Below are 22,330 nucleotides of genomic sequence, written 5' to 3' on the forward strand. Positions count from 1 at the left end.
ATTTTATCATTTGCCGAGGCCTCCTCACAATATGTTATTCTCTATCGAACTGGTATAAAGAGTGTTCGCAACCTCGGAGAAAATCCTGCTGCAACTTCGTTACTATATCCAAGAACTAATTCACATTGAAAATATATATATACTATGCTAATTAATGAAAGCTACGTACGTAACAAAATTTGTCAATGTAGCCTTGTGGGTGGAGGGTTATTACTTATTAGTTATTACTAGTTAGGTCGATATTAGCCAAACTCAAATCAATCTGATATTATTCATTTAAAAATAGTTCCAATTTAATAGTACCACGAATCACGTTAGTCAAATATTTTTATGATCAACTAGTTTTGTTAGCCTACGGGGTTGGTTTAAATGGTATATGCATATAATTATTCCTTAATTCAAACATTGAATCTAATTAAAAATTTTGTAGTTAAAAATAGTTTTTACGAGTAAGTTATAATTTTTATTCATGAAAATTTTAAGGTGGAAACTCAGATTTAGTTGACTTCACGTGAAGTTAATACTTAAGAGTCGTTAGATTATTTGACTAATTTGACTACATTTTTATCTAATTGCTATCAAGTATCAATTTCACGTGAAGTCGACTGCACCTGAATTTTTACCAAATTTTAAATGCAGATCAATTTATTTACGAACAAACGAAATTAAAGTTATAACTATAAAAATGACTTCTATACGATAAAATTATCTAAACCCTAAAAAATACATAAAAATTTCAAATTATCCTGTATAGCTGGTACCAAAATTTTAATTAAACTTGTAAGAAAAAAGAGGTTTTTTTTTTTCTATATGAAACAAAATTATGGTGTAATCTAATAAAATTGAGGTGTGCAAACAAATTACGCTGCTATAGTGTCAACTTAAAATTGCAATCTGTGGTTTACCATTTTTTATTGTTTTTTTTTTATCATAAATAATCAAAATGCAGCCTGGTTTTATGCTTTTTAGAATTTTTATTTATTTATTTTTTGTTATTTTCTTTAGGTCCAAATACAGCCTGTTTTTATGGATGCACAATGTTTAATTTTCTTTTTGAAACTCCATCTAAAATAGGTTGCGTTTTGTGTAGAAAAAAATTATTTTAAACGAGAGTTTTGGTTATAAATACGAAAGGAGACACATCCAAAGTTTTTCACCTCCCTTCTACTCTTATTACTCTTTCTTTCATATATCTCATATTTGTGAAATTTTTTGGCATTTAGTAGTATCAAAAAAATTGGATTAGGTGAGATTGAGATTAGGAAAGGTATTATAAATATGCGAGTGTATTATAATGGTGAGATTATACCAAACATATATGAAGAAGTGATTTTTGTATGTGAGTGTCCGTTTTCATTTGCTATTCTATGTACCATAAGTTTTGTAAAGTTGCAAAATGGTATTTGTGAGAATATAGAAAGTCACATTTTGAAAAAGAGTGAACAATATTTTGTAAGATAATTCTGTACAAGTATTTGATGGGCTGATACAGTTTCAACTAATGTCCATCACTGACGACGCATGCATGCAGTGGATGATAGAGTTGTACGTTGAGTTTGAGCAACATACGAGGATGGATGCGGTTGGCGACGATGTCAACGTTGATCAACTCGGGGATATAGATTGGAAAGAAGATAACAATGACAGTGAAAAAGATGTTGAAGCCAACTATAAAGTTGATGACGAAAACGATGACAGAGACTTGGCAGGCAATTCGGCGGCACAAAATGAGGCGCATGCGATTGTAATCAACATCTCTTTGTCATTTCATCTTTTATGCGGACTATGAATCTCGGAGCCATGCATGCCCTGGAATTTCCTGAGTATGCGAATATCGGTATGTTATCTTATGATTATTAATTAAAGTTGCCACTTCCATTTATTTTATTTGTCTTATCCAACTGACGGTGGTTCGCATGTCATAGGGGAAGGCAGCGTTGCGGCGAAAGACGGTGAGTTTAGTGTCGAAATGGAATTTGGTTCTAGAGAGTCGGTGATATCTGCAATCAAAAGCTATACTATCTCTAGAGGAATTGATTTCACTATTTATGAGTTTGAGCCGCAAACATTCTATGCGAACTGCAAGGGTTATGGTGCAGGGTGCGATTGACTTATCTAAACTAGCTTGATTCGAAAGAAGGGGTGTTGGAAGATCAGGAAATACAATGGCAAATACACGTGCACCATGGGCACGATTTCACAAGATCATGCCAAGTTGGACCAGATACAATTGCAGATGTCATAAGGCCGTTGGTTGAGGCTGACCCGTTGATGAAGGTAAAGTATATTATTGTAGAAGTTCATGCCAGGTTCAACTATACTATAAGTTTTCGCAAGGCTTGGTTGACAAAGTAGAAATCAGTCGCAAAAATTTTCGGTGATTGAAAAGTTTTTTACCAAACTCTGCCAGTATGGTTGAAAGCAATGATTGCGAAGATGCCAAAGTCTCGTGTTCAAATAAAAACGCTCCCCATTTGCCGTGAGAGTGAGGAGGTTTAAGGTGTAAGAATTCTCCATCACGTTTTTAGAGCTTCTATCCGTATATTGTAGTATATATATATATATATCATAAATTTTTAAAAAAAATACTTACCCATGGAGGATGATCCGAATATTCAATAATGTGTTTTTTAGGTTTAGTAAAATCACGAATCATTTTTCGTTTTAAACTATTTGAAACCCTAAACTCTATACTATTCTTCCTCCCACAAGCTCTTTGAACAACCCTTGCAACCCCTTACCGTAAACTCTTTTTGAACAATTCTTTTAACTCTTTCTTCCTATATTTTGTGTTATAAAGACTTGCTCAACTCTTTCCTCCAACACGCGATGTTCATGTAGCCAGAAAACCTGCCAAAAGCAACCTGTATTTTATCCCTGACAGCTACCAAATGTAACCTCTATTTTAAGAGTTCTCAGACAGTCAACACAACAATTCTAGTCTACATGCAAGAGGCAGGCACACATTTTAAAATTTTCTTCTCCTTTCCTGCCAAACGCAAGCTACGTTTTGCAGTTGCATGCAGCTTTTGCATATTCTGTTCCGGTCAAAACATAACCTACATTTTATGAGTTACTGATTTTAGCAAATTCACATTTGTGAATTACATGACATACAACAATATACTTAAAGATCACCATTTTTACTTTTATTAATTAATTAATTTCTGAAAAAAGACAACAAGTTAGATTAAAAGAAAAATATATATTTCCAAAACGTTTTAATCGTATGTTTATTTGAATTTTGAAGATGAAAATAGTTTTGAAACATAAAAGCTTAATATCTTAATTCTGAATATGATGGATTAATTTTTTTTAAATTCATACCTTACTTTTAGCAAAAACAAATAAACTTGTGTAAAAGAAATTAAAGTATTCAATTTTGATTTGGCTAAAAATTTGGGAAAACTTAATTTGAAAGTTAACCCGCGCAAGATGAAGGGTAATTGTCTATTTGGGTTTAGGCGCGCAGGGAGATTCCCTACTTTCTAATTCACATCTCAGCCGTCCATTTACAGAGTACACAAATGCGCTTCAACGCTGGATGCAATGCCCAACTCAACAATCCGCATCCTATACTTCTGAAATCAATACATCGCGACCGTCGATTCATGTTTTACTTTAAGAACGTTATTTCACGGATAGAGAATTTTCCACGCCAGCGATCCGCGTGAAACCCCAGTAGCCAATAAAAACGCCAAATTGTTTTTATATATAAGCAACTGCAACCACCCATCCAAAACACACACAATTCAACTCGTTCTCAATTTCCTGAAACAGAAGCCCCAATAAATTCCATACCCTAATATCATTCAGAATCTCAAAATCTTGGTTCGTGATGGCACCTAAGGCAGAGAAGAAACCAGCTGAGAAGAAGCCGGCTGAGGAGAAGAAATCCGCCGTGGCTGAGAAGGCTCCACCTGCGGAGAAGAAGCCAAAGGCAGGAAAGAAGCTGCCGAAGGAAGGTGCCGCCGCCGGGGACAAGAAGAAGAAGAGGAACAAGAAGAACGTTGAGACCTACAAGATCTACATCTTCAAGGTTTTGAAGCAAGTCCACCCTGACATCGGTATCTCCAGCAAGGCCATGGGAATCATGAACAGCTTCATCAACGACATCTTCGAGAAGCTCGCCCAAGAAGCTTCTAGACTTGCCCGATACAACAAGAAGCCAACTATCACCTCGAGGGAAATCCAGACTGCGGTCAGACTCGTGCTGCCCGGAGAGTTGGCTAAGCACGCCGTTTCTGAGGGTACCAAGGCGGTGACTAAGTTTACCAGCTCTTAAACGATGTCGTTTGTATTTTGAGGGTTTTCCGTGTTAGGAATTTGTTAGAAGTATGTTTAGATTTGAAGTAGTGCCTTTTATTTTTAATATCTTGTAATTGAAGAAATTGGATCTGCTCGATCCATTTGTGGATGGAAATGTAGAATTGACGGTATGGTATAGGATAGGATCGCATACTGCTGTTATCGTATCTTGATAGCTTCCCTATTAATGACAGTGCATTATTAGTAGAAGAGTTTGACATATTCGCTTGAGTAGTAAAGCTGGGGTCATAACATGATAATTAACTATTACTTAACATAACATGTGGGCCAGGGTAATTTGGGCCTTCCTGATTTTAAAAAAAAAACCGAGATATTTCTTCCTCTTACATAGTCAACAGGTCAACACGAACGTGCTAGCTAGCAAGTGCGAAGTAGCAGTTAACGGTGATGGCCATGGCTTCGGCAACATCGAGTCTCACGATCCTGAGATCTCCTTCAGCTCTTGTATCAACGCTTTCTCATGCCTCAAAGATGTTGATGCGCAGCGGTTCCTTCCAGCCTTCAAATCGAGGGAATGGTGAAGTTCGAAAGGAAGAGGTTGTGATCGTTGGTGGTGGGATCGCAGGGCTTGCAACCGCTGTCTCCCTTGACAGGCTTGGAGTGAAGTCGACCGTACTGGAGCAGGCGGAGTCACTCCGTAGCGGTGGAACTTCCCTCACGCTTTCCAAGAATGGTTGGAGCGTACTTGATGCTATTGGAGTAGCGAATCGTCTCAGATCTCAATTCTCGCAAATTGAAGGGTATGATGATTCATGAATATCAATTTCGATGAGGTGGTTCATATTTTTCATAATATCAGTTGCACAGGTTGGTTATCAGATCCGAGGATGGGAAGCAACTACGCTCATTCAATTTGCTTGAAGAAGATCCAAGGCAAGAGTGAAGTAAACTTGTTTTTCTTTTTCTTCTTCTAATTATTATATTGTTTTATGATCATATTCTTACCGACAGCCAAGAGTTACGTGGTGTGGAGAGGAGAATACTATTGGAAACGTTGGCTGCTGAGCTCCCCAAAGGTGCCATTCAATTTTCTTCAAAGCTAGCTAGGATTGAACCAACTTCAGAGGGAGACATCTCGCTGGAACTTGCAGATGGCTCTAAGCTGCATGCAACGGTTTGTTACTGTGGACTAATCAAGTATCAATTAGTTGCATGATTACCTTCTCCATTCAGCCGAGTGTGATGATCAAGTTGAATTAGTTCTCAGAAAGTAAGTTGATTTCATGTGTAGACTGTAATAGGGTGCGATGGGATTGGATCACCGATAGCTAAGTGGATGGGGTTTCATGAGCCAAAGTACGTTGGCTATTGCGCTATCCGCGGGCTTGCTACTTATTCAGATGGTCAGCCTTATGAACCAAGAGTGAATTACTTCTACGGAAGAGGGGTGCGTGCAGCATATGTTCCTGTTTCTCCCACCAAAGTATACTGGTTTGTCTGCTTCAACAGTCCATCGCCAGGTCCTAAATAACAAAATTCCATATAAGTTATTAATATTGATTATTGTGTTAATCTCAAGAGTTTTACACTATTATCATACTGGATCATATCTTACTATATATCTTACTCTGAATAAGTGGACGAGTGTTAAATGTTTTCTAGGCTCTAATGGAAATTAGATTTTAAATGGTAGGTCCAAGCACAACTGATTCATCCGTGCTTAAGAAGCAAGCCAAAGAACTAGTTAGGAATTGGCCTTCAGAGCTTTTAGACATAGTGGACTCTACACCGGACGATACCATTATCAGGAATCCGCTGGCAGATCGCTGGCTTTGGCCAACCATAAGTCCACCTGCTTCCACCGGTCGGATTGTGTTGGTTGGAGATGCGTGGCACCCGATGACCCCAAATCTTGGCCAAGGAGCTTGTTGTGCACTTGAGGATGCAGTGGTTCTTGCTAAGAAGCTTGCAGGGGCCATCAAGTCTAAAGACCAATACTCTGTTGAAGAAGCTTTCAGGTCGTATGGCTCAGAAAGATGGTGCCGTGTGTTTCCACTAACCGTACGCGCACACCTTGTGGGATCCATATTGCAGTGGGAGAATCCGTTGGTGTGTTCTATTAGGAACAAGATTATCATACCAAAGCTAGCAAGCCTTAAACCGATGCTTGAGCATACAAATTTCACTTGTGAGAGTCTACAAGAAGAGAAGCAATGAAAGGTGATGTTTAAAGTATATTAGTTTCGTTCTAATTGTATCATTTTCTATAGAATTATTTATAGTTTTATCACTTAATTATTTGTTGTTCATCCTCATTAATTAAGCTTGGGGAAAGATACTTTTGTTGTAAACTAATATCACTGAATAAAGAACCATATTAGCATTCTATTTGGTTTCTACTTTCTATACACTCTTAAAATTTTACAAAATTTCTATCTAGATTTCGGTGCTGAGACACCAGTTTCTTTCTTTGGTTGGTCTCTTCCTGAATCCACATCCTCAAAACTGGGGAACCTCCATGTCTTTTATCCATAGGCTAAAATTAACCATCCATATATATCACTAAATAGATATACTAGACTCTCACTGCATTATGTCATCAATATAAAATCCGGTTGTATACCGCTAGATGTCGTCACTTCATGTGTTTGCTATTTGGCTAAGAGGAATTAACCTCTAGTCAACACGAGCTATAAAAAACATTGGCGTTGAAATGATAAATAAAGTGAAAGCTAGAAATTCTTAAAAGTCTTGTCACGTGCCGGTAGCAGATGGAAATTTCAGAAAAAAACATTTTAAAGAACTTACTGACTTTGAATTTACATTTATTTCCTTTGATTAATTAATTTGTGAAATTCTCATTTTCTAAAGCTACAAAAAAAAAATAAAAAAAAAACAAAAACATGAAGTGACCACAAGTAGCAATTTTTGATATACATAGATAGCACCTTCTCACCCTTTGTATACGATACTCTAACTTTTCTGCGAAGGTGCCATGCATTCAACAATATAGTTTCCCAAAACTATAACATTTTAATATTTTATCAATAAATGTGCTTAAAAGTATAATTCACAAACTGTTAAGAAAGGTTGACTCTAATTAAATAGTTTGAGGGTACGGATATAATACTCAAATTTAGAAATATACATAACATTCAAAAGCTTAGGAAAAATACTAAATCTTTATACATTAGATGAAAGACTGAAAGACGACCTTTTTTTTATTATTTCAATAAATAACGAAAAGATATTATTTCATATACTGTGGACAAAAATACACAGGTCCGATTTGCACTAAGCACATTAGAAATGAATTCGGTCTACATTTCTCATAGACTAATCGCCAAATGGGCCACCTCTGACCCGGCGGTCGCGATGTGGATGCAAGTGATGTTAGCTTAAGCTTTACTCATACATACTTTGATCATAACTCAGAACAAACTCCACTGTTAATTGGTTCAAATGGATCTTTGAATTGTTCAAATTTCTAGTTTTTAAAAACAACCAAATTAATTCTAAAATTTACAAATTGTGAATATCCATTCATTCTTAATTCAATTATGGTTAACACAGAAGTAATATAAAATGTTTCGGTACAAGCGTGGCATTCTAACTGTAAAATAACATGGCTAAGATTTTAGAATTAATTAAATATGTGCTAAATTCGTTAATTCAACTCATTTTAGTCTCTATACTAATATAAAATTAATTAATTAAAATGAGTCTTATTAATTAATTTAAAATATTTATTTGATTATATTAAAATTTTAGTAGTGTCATCTTACTATTGAGAATCTATTATATTTGTTGAATATTATATATTATTAAGTTTATAATTAAAATATATTACATGTCACATTTTTATTGCAATTAAAATTAAATCTTTTCTTTTAAAATTTGAAGAGTTCTCCTTTCTTTCTCTTTATTTCTCTATCTCTCTTATATATCATTATAATTAACTAATTACAAATTTGACAATTAAAATGTTTAATATGATATTTTCTAATTGCATTCAAATTAAATTAAAATTAAAATATTGAAATAAAAATTGAAATATAACTATATTATATATTATATATTACTAACTAATTTAATAACTAAAATATGTTACATGACACTCTCTTATTAAAATTGAGAGAAAATATTTCTCTCCAAAATTAATAAACTTTCTTCCTACATTCTCTTATCTAACTCTCTCTCTTTTTCTATTTCTCTCTATCATTCCCACTCTATATATAATTTATATTTTATACTAGTAATTTGATAAATCAAAATGTGTCACAAAATATTTTTATTACAATTAAAATATTTTTTTCTAAAATTAACAAACTCACTATATTTCTCTCTCTCTTTCTATTCTACAAAAAATAAAATTAACAAAATAATATAATTCAAATAAAAAATATTATTATTATATGCATATTTTTTAAAATTTTCATTAGTTTTAAATTTTTATTGTTTATCTTTCTAATCTACATTCAAATATTTATTACGTATAATTTAAAAAAAATACTAATGTGATTGAAAGTTAAATCAATATTCAATTGTTTTAAAAAATAATAATTTTGAGTTAATTTTACAACTATCAATATAAATTTTTTTTATTCTAATACCTAATTATATTTTTATATACATAAAAAAAATATTATTTTTAAATAATAAGTATAAAAAATTAAAAATTAATTATTTCTGTTTATGTAATAGATTTACATCTAATCAAATATAAGAGTATATACGTTAAGTTTTTTTAAATTTTAAATAACAAATGTTAAAATTAATTATTAGTAAAAGATTAAATTTTTACATAAAAATAATAACTAAAAATTTTATTATTTAATTTTTTTATTTATAAAAGTTTTAACTTTCTTAGCCAACGAACACTTTTATCGCTACCATGGGGAATATCCCACTAACACCGTACTTTAACACTATATTAGCACTATGTTAGCAGTAGTTGAATTGGAGAATAATGGGATTTACTATTTATAAATTCAAGAATTAAAGTGATCATTTTGAGATGTCAATGACCATTTTAATGAACATCTGAAAAATTTTAAAAATCAAACTGAGAATTATTTCTATTAATATGTATAAGTTAGATTCATCATCATTGATATCAAGCATTGATTCCATCTCCACAAATACAAATATTATAACTTGTGTTTATTGGAAATAAACTTTTATTTGATTTTTCCATTTATTAAACATAACTGCTGGAATTTTAAAAAAAATATATTTTAAAAAAAAATAGTTTTAATACATTATTTTAAAAACTAACTATGAATGTCCAATTACCTATTAGAAAATTGCAAAATAAAATAAAGATTGTTAAGGCCTTAAGGGCTAATTAATTTCCATCTATATTTACTTGATAAGCTCCTCCAAATTTGAGTCAATATTCAAATTTAAGGACTCGTTTCTTTTCTTGTTTTTTCCACGGTGCAGGCTAATAAGGGCGTGGTCTTTAAAGGCGCGTGAATGTGGATTGTGGAGCCATGTTCCCAGGCCCTTTAATATCTTGCATTACATTCTTTTGTGTCAGAACAAGTGTGTTATAGTTCATACTTAATATATACGTACGTGGTACAACGTGCAAGTTGATTAGAATCTGAACAATACTCGAGTGTGTTCACTGTTCACATAGTAAGGTGAGTTCGATGAACATAGTTTATTTTCTCCGGTGTTATTATCAGATTTCGTTCTAATTTTATAACAAAATAAAACACATTTGCAGCAATTAAATTTGATGAAATTGTATTTTATCTCAAACTTATCTGAAGATTGCAATCTTGCCCATGTTATATCACATATGTCGAATTAATCCGAACTATTCCTAACAAATTAGTGGTTCCTTTCCATGCAATATCTTTTATATGTATATTTCTCTCTGTATTTTTCATTTGTTGTGTATTTATGACTTTTGTAATCAGTTTAGGGCTCATATAGATAACCTTCAATGCAAGTGAATATAATCTTTTTAAAAATAATTGTAAAAATAAAATGTTTGGTAATTATGTATTGATTATAATTAAAATCCCCTAAAAAATGTATGTTGAAATATTATTTTTCTTTATTATTGTTTTACTCATACAAAACAGTCTCTAATCAAATATAGTTATAACTATAATACTATATTTAGATGATGAGTTTAACATCTGAATTTACTTAATTATCCTTTATAGTATTTATATACATAATATTTAAAAAATACGGTGCTAGTTAAATTTTAATAATGTAAAAATAAAATATTGATTTAAAATATTGGCTAATAATGATAAGTTGAGTGTGTACACGGTAATCATAGTTTATTTTCTCCACTGTTGTTATTGCCTTTCCTCTTCTCATTTTATAACTTCCAATATTGTTTGCTTAAGGAGTAAATAAAACAAATTTGCAGCAATTAGATTAGATGAAATTGTATTTAATCTCAAACTTATTGGAAGATTGCAATCTTGCCCATGTTATATCACATACAATCAAATCCAAACAATTCCTAACAACTTAGTGGTTCCTTTCCATGCAATCTCATATATAACTAATCTTAGCTGAGCTTAACATCTGAATTTACCTAACTATCTTTTACAGTATTTTATACATAATATTTAAAGAATATAGTGTTAGCTAAATAAAATAAGATGATAACTCAAAATATTGGCTAATAATAATACAAAAGGCTAGATTTTAACATTTCTCATTGAGTTATTCTATTTTGGTGGTATATATATTATTAGGGACAATGGGTGAGACATTGAACAGAAGGATCGCCCATCTTCTTGGTCGAGCATGTGCAAGAGACAATGAAGTTCCACGTTCAATGATACAAAGGATTCCTGTTTTATTGCGTCAAGACCCAAACTTTGTCAAGTACTGCACACCCAAGATGATATCATTTGGTCCCATCCATCATGGTGAAGAAAATCTCAAGTTGGGAGAAGAATTCAAACATCTTTGGGCATCCCTCTACATTGAAACATTCAGCAAACAAGTCCGTGTTAGCACGGAAGAAGGAGCCAAGTTGAAGCATAATATTATAGTTGCTGAAATCAAGCAATTGAGGAACATGTTCAGCAAGGATGTGATTGGAAGCTACAATGACGACGAACTGAGTTGGTTGTTGCTTGTGGATGGATGTGCATTGCTGTATTTCTTGGACAATGTTGATGATCAGCATCCAGAAGCACTGAATCTAAAGCTTGATCAGTTGATGTATACCTGGAGAGATATTTTGTTGCTGGAGAACCAGCTTCCATTGACGTTGCTGATGCTGCTAAGTGATGAAAAGACGGTATATCACTTAGAGAATATACTGTATAATTTCGTATTCATGGGCCTTTTCAAGGGAATTGAGGGGTCGGTAATAAACCGCAATGGAGCTAAACCGGTTCATCTTCTTGATTATGTTCGCACCTTTTACACATTCAGAGATGAATACATAATAAGTATGGATCCTCCTCTTCAAGAAGAAGGCCGTTGGCACAGGTACAAAAATATCAGGGATCTTAGGAATGCAGGGATTCATGTGAAGCTTAACAAGAGAGAAGAATGGAAATGGAACAGCGTGTCTTTCAACTCCAACTTGTTTAGCGGAGAATTGAAGCTTCCAATGATGATAGTGAATGATGTCACTCCTTATTTCTATCACAACTTGATTGCATTCGAGATGTGCCCGGATTTTCGCAACAACTTCGAATTCTGTTCATATTTTTTCTTGATGGATTCCTTGATAGACGAAGCCGAGGATGTGAAGGAACTCAGGTTGGCCGGTGTCCTCCAAAACTTGCTCGGAAGTGACAAAGAAGTGGCCAAACTCTTCAATGAACTAGGCCATGAATTGCCTGCTAAAATGTGCAATTACATGATCAGAACTAATGTTGTGGCCTACAGCAAAGGATATATTCAAGTGAAGCATCAAATCAATGAACATTACCAAAAGAAATGGAAGACTTGGTTGGCTGAAGGACGCAGCACTTATTTCAGTACTCCATGGTCTTTCATTGCCTTTCTGGCTGCCGTTGCAGCATTGCTTCTCACTTCTATTCAAGCTTGGTATGCTGTACATCCCAAGATCAGCAACTAAAAAATAAGGTTTGCATCTTAAATTTTTACAAGAAACAAAGAAAATACAGCTACTATATTGTCTCTGTTGTTTTACTTAGACTTAGTAATGTATGTGCTATAATGTTGTAATTGACTTTTGTGTTGATTTTATCCAATAAAAGAATCTTCTTGGGTCGTTGTTGTTGTTTATCAATGTGTGATTAGTCGTATTGGTAACCACATTGTGTGACAAACCCCAACAGCCAAGAAGTTCAGGGGCAGCATAGAGAAATTACTCTTTTTAAATCGGAAATGTTGAGTAATAAAAAAAAATTAGCCAAAAACCACTAGAATTTGTCTTATTTAGCATTTATTAAGAGTAATGCTACATATCTAAATCTTTTTATGAACTAAGTCCAACTAAGTTAAACAATAAGACTTAGAATAATATTAACTATAACGAACTTTTATTGTGTTAGACCAACTTAGTTAAACTTAGTTAACAAAAAGACTTAGATATGTAGTATTATTCAATAATTAATAGATATTAAATAAGTTCTGCCCTTTCTCTATACGATCTCTATACTAATCCTATTCTACCTTCTGTGATGTTTGAGAACCTTACACATTGATTCCTTAAATTACTCTATGGAGTAAAAATTCTTACTTCGTAGAGAACATCATAATGTCTCTGTAGAGTAAGGGTCTATTAATGAAGCGAAAATAAACTAAAAATATATATAGAATAAAGAATAAGATGTGTTTGGCACAATTTTACAAAGTAATGATGAAAACAAACTATGAAAGCAATGAACTAATGCCTAATGGATTTCATCCCTAACAAAAACCATAAATCAAACACCATCCTTTTTGAGTGGCTTAGAAACTTTAAGGCATGAACTCAGCACACATAATTCTCCTATGATCACTGGAAAATATCCTCAGGTAGATCAAATTAACTAATGCCAACCCATGTCCCTTAAGGACTGCAGTTCCATTTGCAACAATGGAGGGAGGGAAAGAACACAAATGACCATACCCCATGAAATCCTTAAGAAAGTGCGCACCATTGAGGAATATCATTTCATTTCCAAAAACACTCTAATTCATCTTTCTTTGTTTTCCTTACACACCAAGGAAGTAGGAACCCCTAACCAGCTTAAAACAAAAATTCCAGACAACAGTAGCAGCATCGCTAGCTAGGCTTGTTTGTGAGCATAACACACTCGAATGCGTCTCCCATCTATAATCTGCAAAAATCCCTAATAAAATTTTCAAGACAATAGTAATAGAAATTACCCAAAAAAAATTCTCAAGAAGAAAAATAGATGACCTTTTTATGCATTTCTTTGCGACCTGTAGCAGCTGAAGTTTCAGTAGTGAAGCGAACGAATCCATAGCCTTTTGATTTGCCAGTGACATGATCACATATCACTTTAACTGTAGAAATATAAATTCGATCTCTGATATAGTAGCGCAATCCGATATGGAGGAATCCAAAATAGAAGAACGAAAAGGAAAAAAAATGGTTTAATTTTTACCTTCGATTAATTCGCCGTGTTGTTCAAATGCATCTCTTAGAACAGTTTCGTTCGTATCATAGGATAGTCCTTTGTTCCAAAATAGTTAAAATTGCAATCCATAAATCAAACTCAAAAAATGCAGTTTTTACTATTAAATTGAACAGAAAAAAGAGGATTAATGAAAGCGATTGAAGAAGTTGAGTGAGACCTGTGACTAACAAATTGGTAGATGAATGGCGCGGGAATAGCAAGGGAGAAAAAGGGTAAGAGTTCTTGAATAGAAGATTGGTGGCGTTGGTAAGTGCAGGGTTTAGGCGCATCTTCGAACTCGAACTCGAACACACACGTGTAGTTTTCTGGGTAGCAGTAGCAGATGGCACACAATACAGATACGACGCGCCGTTTTCAACATTTCACAAAACCAGCGCATGGATATTTTTGGGTCTTATCTGGGCCGAAGCCCAAGCTCATTGGGTTAACCTCAATTTACTTACAATAATTTTGTTTTTTCTTGGACGGAAATATGTTGGGCACTGGCCCAAGATGTCCAAAGGGGTTATTGACCTCGGTCCGAAACTCATTGTAGTCTTTCACTTTGCATGGGTCGCATAGTTCATACAAAAATAAATCAACTGAATATTCTCACTAAATTATTTATGAAGAGTAAAATTAAAATTTGCTTTCCATAAAACAACACTTTCAAAAGAATAATGATACTGTTCGTACCGATGACGAGTTTAGGAACCGAAGGGGTAAAGTTAATAATATATTAGGTGGTATAGAGCTTTGTGTCTTTATCTATTGATTGCCGTGTTTTTTTTTTATTTTTTATTTCTATCCTGTGAGGTTATCATTTTTTCAGCATCTAATGCATTTACGTCGTGTTATTATTGTCGGAAATCGACGGTTATAGACTTTAGTGATGTATCCATTATAGCAATCTCAACGTTATGATGGAGAGTTCTACTGTGGGGAAAGAATATTAAGGGTCTTTAGAGGACCAGTATCTTTGTGCAATTTTTTTTTTAATTTTAGGACTCATTTGATATTAAATCAATTTATAATTAAAGTATATTTTTTATTCATTTGTACATGTGACACAACCACATTTCACTCCTTTAACTGTCGAAATAACTATTCCACCCTCCACACAAATAAATTTTTATTATATTTAATTTATTTTTCAATTTTTTTGACAAATCCAATTATAAATTAAAATTACATTACATAAGTGAATTATAATTAATAAAATAACCTTTCATGTATTAGTGACATACAATTTTATAATTTAAATAGTATCTTTCATATAATAATGACACATAATTTATATTTAAACACTTGTAGAAAAAATCATATTGATATTTTATAAATTGAATAATCTATTACACTAATTTTTATTCTTATTTATCCTATTTATATTTAAAATTGATTTTATTCTTATAATTATACCTAAACCAAGTATATTCATTGGATTTTTATATTAAAAATGATAAAATATCATTTTACTTTATTTTAAACAACTAAAAAATCATATTAGATGTAACATTGTTTGATTATGTTAGACATTATAATTTTAATTTGATTATTTTTATTTTTTAGTATTTTTTTGTGTTTGTTTATTTTAATCTGATTATGAGAATGTTAAAATTTTAATTTTATTACAAAAATAATAAAATATCTTTTAAATATTAAAGTAAAAAAATTAAATTATTCAATTTAATAGTCATATTTCTATATACACTATTTATATATAATTTAATAATTAAAATTATCCAATTGTATTTATACAACTTAAATTTTTAGAGGAGATTATTAATGGCACGTTATTGGTAAAAAAATTTAATGACTTTAGATAACTTGAGGTAAATATTTTATTTGATTCTTTATTATTTACATCTATTTTAAATAAGAATTAACTCTGACATATAACTGAAAAATTAAAATACAATCAATTAAGAATTTTATCTATAAAAAGAATTATTCATGAGATCTAATCCAGATGTAAATTATCATAGAAAATAAATCATATGAATATAGATTTTGACTAATAAGTAAGATTGCAATATAGATTTTGGAAGGACTAAAATTATATGAATAAAATTATAAAAAAGAATTATTCATGAGATCTAATTGAGATGTAAATTATCATGAAAAATAAATCATGTGAATATAGATTTTGACTAATAAGTAAGATTGCAATATAGATTTTGAAAGGACTAAAATTATGTGAATAAAATTAAATTATGATCGACATATATATAACCTAGTAATTACTATATTAATTTAAAATAAAAAATGTTAAAAATTTTTCATTTTAAATATATTAAAAACAATTAAAGACTTGATTAAATTTACTTAACTATGAGTATTATACAAATAATAATTAGAATAATTAAATAATATTACTGTATTTTTAACATTTATATTACTCATGATATATATAATTACTAAAATTTATCTATAAATTAATTTTACTAAATATATATTTATTTCAAAAAGTCCATATTTTTCTTTCACTAAATTTATGCCTTGAAATTTTTAGTATAATTGGACCATCTTTTAATTTATTTATTATAATTTTATTAGCTTTGAAATCATCTATGTAATATAAAAAATAGTGTGAAAAATTCTCAAAGCCACAATAAAAATAGCATATTCTCTCTAATCTTTAGAGAATCACTTTATACTTTTTTCACCATAGACAAATCCCGTTATGATTTATATTTAATTATTTGTCCGTTATGTTTTTATTTGTCTAGAATAGTGCTCTTAACTTAGATTCCTGGACATGAATTTTTTGGTAATGGACATCCGAGTTCAAGAAGTCAGACTAGCCTTTAAATTGAGATTTTTGAAGAGTTTATTTAAAGAAACTGAACAGTTTCTCATAACTTTTTTTTGAAGCGGTTACAATTCGTTTGTTTTATGAACTGTCAATTTCACCTTCAAATTCTCTCTCTAACAATAAATGCAACATTAATTTAAAATTAAACAACCTTTTACTTCCACTTTACCTTTCACTCACTCATATTTCACTTTCTAAAATAAATCCCAACCGCGATCAGTTTCTTCTTCCTAGTGAACTTTTTCTGTTTGGTCTTCCCTTTCCGTTGCCTTATTCACTGTAGTCGCTCTCTCCGTCGGCACTCATAACACTTTTGTTTAGAGTTAGTGAAATTTTTTATTTTTTTTCCTCCTGAGTATTTGTTTTGCAGATTTTTTTCTTTGCAAGCTTTGCACATCATTCGTGATATTGGTGCTGTTTGAATTTTTTCTTGAATTTTCCTTCATTTACTATTTTTTATTAGGTTTAATGTACTTAGCGCACCACTATTTTGAATTTTTCCAGATAATTGATGATTTTTATTTGCCTCTATTTTTCAGAACTTCTATATTTTCGAGGCGTATCTTGTGTTTTATTTTAGGAAGCTGTAAAACTTGTAACTTTATAATTTTTTATTTTTTGGTAATATAGTGATGGTGACGTAGTGGTAGTGTCTTTATAGGTCTTCTCGTGATGGCTAGGAAAAAGGTTATCACGACCTGAGAGCGTGGCCGTGTTACGAGTGTGCCGAGACCCCGGCCTGCTCCCCTCGAAGGGATGAATAGTTTGCTTGAGGTGGACACCCATTTATGGGTATCCAAGGAGGTTAAGACTACTTCTATCACGATTACGCAAGAAGAACTTGACAATCTACGAGAAGTCCACATTATTTTTATTCTGATCTTAGTAACTTATATGTCTTCTCTATGCCAAGGTTCGGAGAACGATTGTGCCACATAAATGAGCATGTCGGTACTGTCCCAAAATGGCTGTGGATGTATGAGACATTGTTTTTCAGGATTGGGGTCCGCTTACCATTTTTTGACTTCCAAGTGAGCGTGCTGACCTATACCGGATATTCTCTTTCGCAACTTCATCCTAACTATTGGGCAATTATCTGTAGTTTCAAGCTTTTGTGCTCGTTCCTGGAGCCTACCCTTAGAGTCTTCTTTTATTTTTCACTTTGACAGTTCCTTTAGGTCTCAAGGTCACGGATTCATCGTTTTCTGAGGTGTCCTAAACAGAAAAAATTTTAATTTGTTTGAGAAATCCTATCATGGGTTTAAAGAAATGTTTTTTAAGATCGAAGCGGTGGAAGGTACGACTCTATTTTTTATGACTTTGGAGGGTGCTAAAAAATTTAACTTGTATTGGAACTACAACGTTTCTTCCCAAAGATTACAATTAGTGGCATCAATGATGCCGAGCTTTTGGGTATTAACCTTTTAATGATGTTGTGGAATAAACAACCCCTTGTTTTGAGGGATATACTGATAAATGAACAAGTTGTTTGGAAAGCTACAAGTGAGTTCTTTTCTTTTGGACGTTCTTACATGTATGACCTTATATGCTTATGATCATTCTTACTTATAATCTTTCGCGTTTCAGTCAAATTGGTCGGGGGACTTGCCGCCATTGCCGAAATAAAGAGGAAGTTATCATCCCAGCCTTTGAACATCGTGGGTGGTCAGTAGGGTTTCCTCGTCTGCAACTATCAGCCGTTAGCCTCGACCTCGGGGGGTCGAAGAGAGCGGAAAAGGGCAACGTCTTGAGATACAGATTATTCCAGAAGACTCCACAAACAATTCTCCAACTTGGAAAAGACTTAAAAGCTTTGGTCAGGCTGACGTTGGTGCTTCTATCCCTACCTCGTTCAGTCATGTATTGGATAAGGGGTTTTGAGCTCCCGAATTTATGGACCAACATTTCATTGATGAGAATACCAGGGCAGTTCCTACCAAGATGCCTCTGAAAGATACACTTCTCTGATGTCAGAGAATGCTCCTACGCTATGCGATTATATCTGAGACGCAGAGATGGAGATCTCGAGTCTTCGCTTAGAGTTCCTCTCAAAGGACATAATGATTGCTGAGGCAAATACCCAAATCCAGAAGCTGAAGACCTCGGTTACTGACCTTCAAGGTAAACAAACTTTCCTGGAGAACAAGGTAAAATGTTTGAAGAAAGCCAAAGCTGCCTCTGACTCAAGAGAAGGAGCTCTGAAGAAGCAGGTTTCCGAGATAATGAAGAAAATTGAAGAACCTGATCTTTCAGTTAGAAAGGCTGAATAGGCGGCTGTCGATGGCATGTTTGATGCCAAGAAGAACATCCTTTACCAAATTAAGTTGAAGGCTCCTGACTTAGATGTCTCCGAAGTCAATGCCTTCAAGAAGGTGGTGGATGGAAAGGTTGTTTCAATATTATGATTATAATTTGTAACTTATTTTCTTAAATATTTTGAATTTGATCATTTGTAATCTGTGGGATTTTTGCAGTACCTTCTCCCATTTTTTCTTTGGAATTTTAACTTTATATGTTCTCGTTATACTCAGGATTAACTCATGATTGTTAATGTTTTACCGTTTCACTGCTTGCTACATATCATTCTTCCTTAAATCGTTTTATTTCGAACTTTAATTTTAGCTTGATTTTGACTTTTACACGGATGAAAGGATATTTAACGCATTCCAACCATAACATGAGTTTGAACATAGAGTTTGTAAAAGAAGGTTCCTTTTGCCGAATACAATAGATGCCTCATTAAAAACCTAGTTGCCTAGGAAAAGAGTGCACTTACTTTACTTAATGATGAAAAATAAAGGAAAATTTCCAGCATTTCCTAAGAATAATACCTTTTCAAATGGATTGCATTCCAGTTTCTTGGGACTTCAGAACCATCCAAGGTTTATAACTTATATGCCGCTTTCTCAGTTCTTCTTTCACCCTGAAAAGTCCTCTCCAGGTTGGAGCTAACTTACCTCGTGTTCCTGGTACCCTGGCATCAGCTTGACTCAGAACTAGATCTCCCGCTTGGAAACTTCTAGTTCAGTCTTTCATATTGTACCTCTTGGCCACACTTTGCTTTAAAACTTGCTCTGCTAAGTTTGCCATACCTCTGACTTCATCAATTAGGTACAAGCTTTCATGAGTTGCCGTGGTCTCTAAAAGTATTCTTGGGCTTGGCTCCTCGAGTTCTACCGGGATTACTACTTTTTTGCCATAGGTGAGTGCGAAGGGTGTTTCATTGGTAGTAGATTGCACTGTAGATTGCACTGTAGATTGGTAGTAGATTACACCTCGTCAGCCCAAGAACCCAAGCGCTCATCTAATCTTTTCTTTAGCCCTTTTAAGATTACCTTATTAGTAGCTCCAGCTTGTCCATTTGCATGCGAGTGCTCCACCGAGACAAATATTTGCCAAAATTTCAATTCGAACAACAATTTTTTAAACCTTGAGTCCGTGAATTGAGTTATGTTATCTGTGACAATAGATTTGGGAATCCCAAATCTTGCAATGATCTCTCTCCATACGAACTTCCGACATTGAGCAAAGCTGATACTAGACAAGGGCACAACTTCAATCCACTTGGTAAAATAATCTATAGCAACTATAATATATTTTACCTGGCTCTGTTCCTATGGAAAAGGTCCCAACAAATCCAAGTCCCGTTTGGCAAATGGCCTTGTCGGGATGACAAATATGAGCTCGTGAGGAGGTGTCTGGTGGAAGTTGCCGTGCAATTAACATTTGCAACATTTCCTTACATATTCCATGGCATTGTTAATGAGGGTGGGCCAATAGTACCCAACTCGAATGACCTTTTGAGCCAATGACTTTCCATTCAGGTGATGTTCACAGTAGCCCTCGTGGACCTCTTGTAACACGTACATTGTCTGTTGGTCATTTAAACATTTTAACAATGGTTGGGACACGCTCCTTTTATATAATTTCCCATTTATCATGGTATATTTGGCCGCTTTAAGTCATAACTTCTTTGCTTCTTTGGGATCACTAGGCAAAGTCCCATGCTCTAAATACGAGCAAACTGGGTTCATCCATGTACTGAGATTCCCATAACAGAAAATTAGAACTTGGGGTTTGGTTACAGTAAACTTCGTGAGCACTTCTTGTATGAAACTATGGTTTCCTATTCCGGGTTTAGTGCATGCGAGTTTGGATAACACGCCAGCTCGTGTATTCTGTTCCCTGGGTACATGTTGGATTACAAAAGAATCAAACAACTGTACCTCTTGCTGTACATTTTTTTAGGTACTGCTGTAATAGTGAATCTCGCGCCTAATATTCCTCATTAACTTGGGATGTCACCAACTGCGAATCGCTGAATACGGTTACTCCTGTAGCTCCGACATCTCGAGCCAACGCAAACCCTGCAAGCAAGGCCTCAAACTCAGCCTAATTATTTGAAATAGGGAAGTCAAATTTGATGGAGGCCTCAACCACCTTGTCCTCTCTCTTGGTTACGATGAGGCCAGCTCCTCCATACGAGACATTGGAAGCTCCATCCACATGAAGTTCCGATATCACTATGTCAAAATATGGGTGTGTCATTTCAGCCAGGAAAACTACCATTGCTTGAGCCTTAATGGCTAAGTGTGGTTCATAGCACACATCAAACTGAGACAGTTCAATGGATCAATTCATCATCCGACCTGCTAAGTTGGGTTCTTGTAAAACCTTTTTGATTGGTTGATCGGTTCGCACTATTACCAAGTAGCTTTGGAAATACTAGCGTAACCGACGTGCTGATGTGAGCAATTTCAAAAGCAAGCTTTTCAATCTTTGAATATGGTAGCTCAGGTCCTTGAAGAACCATGCTAACAAGATATACTGGAAGCTGATGTTTATCCTGATCCTTTTAAAGTCGAAGCCAAAGTTTCTTCGGTTATAGATAAATACAAGAACAAAGGTTGTCGGAATTCTGGTTTTGCCAAGATATGAGGAGATGAGAGCAAGTTTTCAAAATGTTAAAAGGTGGCCTCACAATCCTTTGTCCAGACAAATTCCACATCTTTCCTCATCAAATTAAAAAATAATTCGGTTTTAATCGCGGAAGCTCCCAAAAATCTTGACACTGCAGCCAACCAACCTGTGAGCCTTTGAACCTCTTTGAGATTCCGAGGACTCAACATGATTAGGATTGCCCGACACTTCTCAGTGTTAGCTTCTATCCCTCTTTGGGTGACCATAAACCCTAAAAATTTACCTTTCCAGACTCCAAACACACATTTCACCGGGTTCAGCCTCATTGTATGAAATCGGAGGCAAGTGAAAACCTCCCGTAGGTGGGCAAGTAAGTCGGAGTCGTCCTTTGTCTTTATTAGCAAATCATCAATGTAGACTTCCATATTCTTCCCGATCTGCTGCTTAAAACTTTTACCATCAGCCTTTGATATGTTGCCTCTGCATTTTTCAAATCGAAAAGTATTATAGTATAGCAGTAAATCCCTTTAAGGATGATAAATGCTGTTTTATCCTCATCAGCTTTATGTATTGGAATCTGGTTATAAACTTATAACCACCATAAGCATATAAGAAGCTAAGAATCTAGGGTTGGCAATACTACCCGAACCCGCGGGTACCCACCCCGCCCTACTCGCTCGGGACGGGTTCTTGGGAGGAGCGGGGCGGGGGCGGGTTTAGGTGATACCCGCCCCGC

General features: G+C 33.9%; 4 protein-coding genes across 6 annotated transcripts; 3 read left to right on the top strand and 1 right to left on the bottom strand.

The window, feature by feature from the left end:
- The first annotated feature begins 3,732 nt into the window (after positions 1-3,732).
- Positions 3,733-4,518, top strand: LOC107476869 (histone H2B). The gene has a single exon (XM_016096800.3). It carries the CDS (start codon positions 3,839-3,841, stop codon positions 4,283-4,285), a length of 447 nt encoding a protein of 148 aa, XP_015952286.1. The 5' UTR covers positions 3,733-3,838; the 3' UTR covers positions 4,286-4,518.
- A 79-nt stretch (positions 4,519-4,597) lies between these two features.
- Positions 4,598-6,663, top strand: LOC107476867 (monooxygenase 2). Of its 2 annotated transcripts, none has more exons than XM_016096796.3 (5): positions 4,598-5,069; positions 5,137-5,202; positions 5,281-5,443; positions 5,561-5,789; positions 5,963-6,663. In XM_016096796.3, exons 1-5 carry the CDS (start codon positions 4,717-4,719, stop codon positions 6,484-6,486), a joined length of 1,335 nt encoding a protein of 444 aa, XP_015952282.1. In that variant the 5' UTR covers positions 4,598-4,716; the 3' UTR covers positions 6,487-6,663. The 2 variants fall into 2 exon arrangements, with proteins under 2 accessions (XP_015952282.1, XP_052115238.1); XM_052259278.1 differs by having other exon boundaries at positions 5,149-5,202.
- Positions 6,664-11,685: 5,022 nt separating this feature from the next.
- LOC107477089 (putative UPF0481 protein At3g02645) lies at positions 11,686-12,346 on the top strand. Its single transcript, XM_016097053.3, has one exon. It carries the CDS (start codon positions 11,711-11,713, stop codon positions 12,344-12,346), a length of 636 nt encoding a protein of 211 aa, XP_015952539.2. The 5' UTR covers positions 11,686-11,710.
- Positions 12,206-14,208, bottom strand: LOC107476870 (glycine-rich RNA-binding protein 2, mitochondrial). 2 transcript variants are annotated; one of them, XR_008007147.1, is made up of 5 exons: positions 14,038-14,208; positions 13,848-13,916; positions 13,640-13,746; positions 13,346-13,556; positions 12,206-12,320 (listed from the first exon to the last, which is right to left on the bottom strand). XR_008007147.1 is itself a non-coding variant. In XM_016096801.3 (4 exons), the coding sequence occupies exons 1-4, from the start codon at positions 14,147-14,149 to the stop codon at positions 13,506-13,508; spliced, it is 339 nt and encodes a 112-aa protein (XP_015952287.1). In that variant the 5' UTR covers positions 14,150-14,208; the 3' UTR covers positions 13,020-13,505. The 2 variants fall into 2 exon arrangements, 1 of the variants encoding a protein (XP_015952287.1); XM_016096801.3 differs by lacking the exon at positions 12,206-12,320 and having other exon boundaries at positions 13,020-13,556.
- Positions 14,209-22,330: the final 8,122 nt, after the last annotated feature.

Source organism: Arachis duranensis, chromosome 3 (assembly GCF_000817695.3).
Source record: "Arachis duranensis cultivar V14167 chromosome 3, aradu.V14167.gnm2.J7QH, whole genome shotgun sequence".
In the NCBI taxonomy this organism is placed as follows: Eukaryota; Viridiplantae; Streptophyta; class Magnoliopsida; order Fabales; family Fabaceae; genus Arachis; species Arachis duranensis.

What these genes read in the sequence shown, in the direction of transcription:
- LOC107476870 (XM_016096801.3), bottom strand. Translation starts at nt 14,149, where the DNA reads ATGCGCCTAAACCCTGCACTTACCAACGCCACCAATCTTCTATTCAAG. An exon ending in TACCAATTTGTTAGTCACAG is followed by an intron (nt 13,917 to 14,037) that starts GTCTCACTCAAC and finishes TTTGGAACAAAG; the next exon opens with GACTATCCTATGATACGAAC. An exon ending in ACACGGCGAATTAATCGAAG is followed by an intron (nt 13,747 to 13,847) that starts GTAAAAATTAAA and finishes ATATTTCTACAG; the next exon opens with TTAAAGTGATATGTGATCAT.
- LOC107477089 (XM_016097053.3), top strand. Translation starts at nt 11,711, where the DNA reads ATGGATCCTCCTCTTCAAGAAGAAGGCCGTTGGCACAGGTACAAAAAT.
- LOC107476869 (XM_016096800.3), top strand. Translation starts at nt 3,839, where the DNA reads ATGGCACCTAAGGCAGAGAAGAAACCAGCTGAGAAGAAGCCGGCTGAG.
- LOC107476867 (XM_016096796.3), top strand. Translation starts at nt 4,717, where the DNA reads ATGGCCATGGCTTCGGCAACATCGAGTCTCACGATCCTGAGATCTCCT. An exon ending in TTGCTTGAAGAAGATCCAAG is followed by an intron (nt 5,203 to 5,280) that starts GCAAGAGTGAAG and finishes TCTTACCGACAG; the next exon opens with CCAAGAGTTACGTGGTGTGG. An exon ending in GCTCTAAGCTGCATGCAACG is followed by an intron (nt 5,444 to 5,560) that starts GTTTGTTACTGT and finishes TTTCATGTGTAG; the next exon opens with ACTGTAATAGGGTGCGATGG.